This window comes from Henckelia pumila, chromosome 3 (assembly GCF_033568475.1).
Source record: "Henckelia pumila isolate YLH828 chromosome 3, ASM3356847v2, whole genome shotgun sequence".
Classification (NCBI taxonomy): domain Eukaryota; kingdom Viridiplantae; phylum Streptophyta; class Magnoliopsida; order Lamiales; family Gesneriaceae; genus Henckelia; species Henckelia pumila.
In genome coordinates this window covers 169,829,767-169,833,896 of record NC_133122.1, presented here as the reverse complement: position 1 = coordinate 169,833,896, position 4,130 = coordinate 169,829,767, and the positions used below count along the sequence as shown (strand labels likewise).

The window sequence follows — 4,130 nt, the reverse complement described above, 5'->3', positions numbered from 1 at the left end:
GTAATTTTAGAAAAATCTCTAATAAAGAGATGATAGAACCCGGCGTGTCCCAAGAAGCTTCTAATGGCTTTCACATTATTTGGCGGTGGAAGCTTTTCAATCGCAAACACTTTTGCTCGATCCACCTCAAGCCCATTAGATGACACTTTATGTCCAAGTACTATTTTCTCTTGAACTCTGAAATGACATTTTTTCCAATTAAGCACTAGATTATTTTCTTGGCAGCGCTGCAAAACAAGGGTCATATTATGCAAACAATGATTAAAATATGACCCAAAAATAGAAAAAAACATCCATAAAAATTTCCATAACTTCCTCCACCATGTCCGAAAAAATTGCCATCATGCACCGCTGAAAAGTAGCCGGTGCATTACACAAACCAAATGGAATTCTCCTAAAAGCATAAGTACCATAGAGACATGTGAAAGTTGTTTTCTCTTGATCCTCTGGCACTATAGCAATTTGATTGTAACCAGAATAACCATCTAAAAAGCAATAATGTTGGTAACCAGCCAACCTATCAAGCATTTGATCAATAAAAGGAAGAGAAAAATGATCTTTTCTAGTAGCTTTATTCAACCTTCTATAATCAATGCAGACTCTCCAACCAGTGACAGTACGAGTCGATATCAACTCATTTTTATCATTTTTAACCACAGTCATAACTCATTTTTTCGGCACAACCTGTACCGGATACACCCATGAACTGTCAGATATAGCATAAATAATGCCATCATTAAATAATTTCAAAACCTCAGCTTTTACCACTTCTTTCATTGCAAGATTTAACCTCCTTTTATGATCAACATAAGGACTATATGACTCCTCCATTAAAATTTTATGCATGAAAATATTGGGACTAATTCCCTTAATATCAGAAATTGACCAACCCAAAGCAGATTTAAATTTTCTCAAAACTCTTAATAATTTATCTTTTTCATCAGGAGTAAGAGAGGATGAAATAATTACCGGGTAAGTCAAATTTTCTCCCAAAAATGCAGAGCATAAATGACCTGACAAGTCTTTCAATTCGGGAGTAGAAACTGGTACCTCTTTGATTGGCTTCTCAGGCAATTCTTCAATTTTTTCTTGTCCCTCTTTTTCCTTTGGCAAACTTTCAAGAGTAAGAAATTTCTCTCTAAGTTCCCAATCAACACCATCAAACTGGGTTACAGAATTTATTAAGCACCTCGACAATGCATCCTCAAACTCCATTCCTACATCAAAATTATTCTCATAAAAATTAAATAAATCAATGTGGTTACAAGAATGTACCTCATCTTGGTATTTCATGGTATTATAAATATTCAAAGTAACCGCTTCACCACCAACTTGTAGAGTTAATTCACTCTCCTGCACATCAATTAAAGCTATGTCAGTCGCCAATAATGGTCTTCCCAAAATTAGAGGGACATCTTGATCTTCTTCCATGTCAAGCACTACAAAGTCAGCAGGAAAAATAAATTTATCTACTTTTACCAGTACATCCTCCACCACTCCTAGAGGATAATTAAGAGAACGGTCAGCCAAATGCAGAGTAATTGTGGTCGGTTTAACCTCGCCAAGTTCCAAGGACCTAAAAATAGACAAATACATTAAATTAATACTTGCACCTAAATCACATAATGCCCTATTAACAGTTGCACCACCAATAATACAAGGAATAGTAAAAATCTCTGGATCTTTCAATTTTTGTGGTATTTTCTTTTTTAGGATGGCGCTGCACTCTTTGGTCAACTTCACCGTCTCAAATTCTTCAAGCTTTCTCTTCCTTAACATCACATCCTTCATGAATTTTGCATAGTGTGGAATTTACTCCAAAACATCAGTGAATGGAATATTTATATGAATTTTCTTGAAGATGTCAAGAAACTTATAAAACTTTTCATCCAACGCTTTTTTCTTGAACCGCTGTGGATATGGCAGAACAACTTTTGGCACAGGCGGTTTCTTAGGCACAACTACAGACTTGCTGGAATTTTTACTGAAAGATTTTTCAAATTCAACCTCAATTTCCTCTACTCGATTCTTATTATCCACTTCCTTTGGGTCATCTACCCCAACTTCCTTACCACTTCTAAGAGTGATATCCTTGCATTTCTCCCGTAGATTAACCTCAGTATTACTAGGAAACACTCCTCTCTGCTGATTATTCAATGCATTCGCCAATTGACCAATTTGTGTTTCAAGATTTTTCATAGAAGCGCTCACATTAGTCAAGTGCGTCTCCATACTATCAAGCATATTCTCATTCCTCTTAAATCTTGTGGATGACATCGAAATAAAATTATTCACCAAATCTTTCAAAGAACCCTCACCATTCTGAGTATTGAACCCCGATGGAGGATTCAACACATTTTTATTGTTTGCATAGGAAAAATTTTCATGATTGCACAAACTAGGGTGATATTGATTGGGTACAGGATTACATGGATAGTTATTGAAATTTTTGTTGTTCACGTATTGAGCTTGCTCCACGCTCTCAAATCCATCAACAGAATTTACAGCAGTCGCCAGTGATGTCGTCTCAATAGAAACTTGATTCCATTTGGTCAGCGCAGCCAACTGTGTTGAAATAGTAGCAATTTGAGCAGTCAAGGCCGTGAATGCATCAACTTCATGAATTCCAGCAGGCTTCCTTATCGCAGATCTCTCACTCGGCCACTGATAACTATTAATAGTCATTTGATCAAGAATCTCATAAGCCTCTGCAGGAAATTTAGAAAATATTGAACCTCCAGCCGCATCATCGACAGAAATCCTAGTTGGCCCATTCAAACCATTATAGAATAATTCAATTTGTTCCCAATCCGAAAAATTATGGTTTAGACACTTTCTTAGCATTTCCTTGTTCCGCTCCCAAGATTCATAAAGTACCTCGTAATCTTGTTTTTTGAAAGTAGTGAACTCTATTTTTAGTTGGGCAGACTTGGCAGGTGGAAAATACTTAGCCAGAAATTTTGAAGCCATGTCCTCCCATGTGCTTCCCAACGGAAGTGACTGTAACCAACTACGAGAATTGTCCCTAAGAGAGAACGAGAACAATCGTAGTTTGATGGTGTCCTCAGTAACACCATGAATTTTCATCGTGTCAGCAATCCCCAGAAAAATGCGTAGGTGCAAATTCGAATCTTTAGTAGCTGCACCCCTAAATTGACTATGCTGCACCATATTGATCAAAGCTGGCTTCAATTCAAAATTATTTTCTGTGATATTCTGCCGAGCTATTCCAAAATAATGATTATTGATCACCAGTCTAAAGTGATATCTGATTGGCACCGGAGCATTATTTTCAACTCTTTCTCTTTCTTCAGCCATTAGTTGCAACTCTTCTCTTCTAGCTTTTCTCAAGGCTTTAGAAGTTTTCTCGATTTCCGGATCAAAGAGCAGTGAGTCGTAACTTTGGCTTTTTCGCATAAACTGCATATATAAAAGAGAAAAAATTAAAATTAGAACAAATAAAATAAAATAAAATGCTCTAAATCAAAATTAAGATTAATTAGCGCAATTTAATATAAATCAAATAAAATTCATTTCCCGGCAACGACGCCAAAAATTTGTTGCGTGTTTTTCGCTCGCAAGCGTACGGTGTCAAGTTTTAATATATAAAATGAGTCCAAGTAGTCAAACCCACAGAGAATGAATAAAATGATATTATATTAAATATTTTCAACTAATCAAATCCTAATCCTATGTATAGCTACGAAGATGGTTTTAGTTTAATAAAACTAAAATGTTGCAAGAAATAAAATTTAAATAACCACGAATGTGCAAGATGAAAATTCAATAAGAGATGAATTCTAGAGGTTCGACTTCACTTGACTGTTCACCACAATTTAATTCTAATGATTGTTTAATTATAAATTCTTCTAGTTTATTAGCCTAGAATCCCTATTATTTTCTACTACCTCTCTTGAGTGTCAAGCAGAAATTCGTATTCAATAACAAACTCAATATCTCTATATAAGTTCAACTATTAAATCCTGTAAATGGCACAATGATTCTTCTAATGACTTCTATGGAGTTATATGCCTCTCGAACAATATAAACACCAAATATGTATTTTCTTATATCGTATTCAAAATCCCCTCTCTCGAGTGATAGATTCCAAATAAAATATCATTCAATCT

General features: G+C 35.3%; 1 protein-coding gene across 1 annotated transcript; it reads right to left on the bottom strand.

Annotated features, from left to right (window-relative positions):
• Nucleotides 1–666: 666 nt before the first annotated feature.
• Nucleotides 667–1,791, bottom strand: LOC140889937 (uncharacterized). The gene has a single exon (XM_073297683.1). It carries the CDS (start codon nt 1,789–1,791, stop codon nt 667–669), a length of 1,125 nt encoding a protein of 374 aa, XP_073153784.1.
• Between the last annotated feature and the right edge of the window lie 2,339 nt (nt 1,792–4,130).

Bases quoted from the DNA above. Each gene is read 5' to 3' on its own strand.
- LOC140889937 (XM_073297683.1), bottom strand. From the start codon at position 1,791: ATGAAGGATGTGATGTTAAGGAAGAGAAAGCTTGAAGAATTTGAGACG.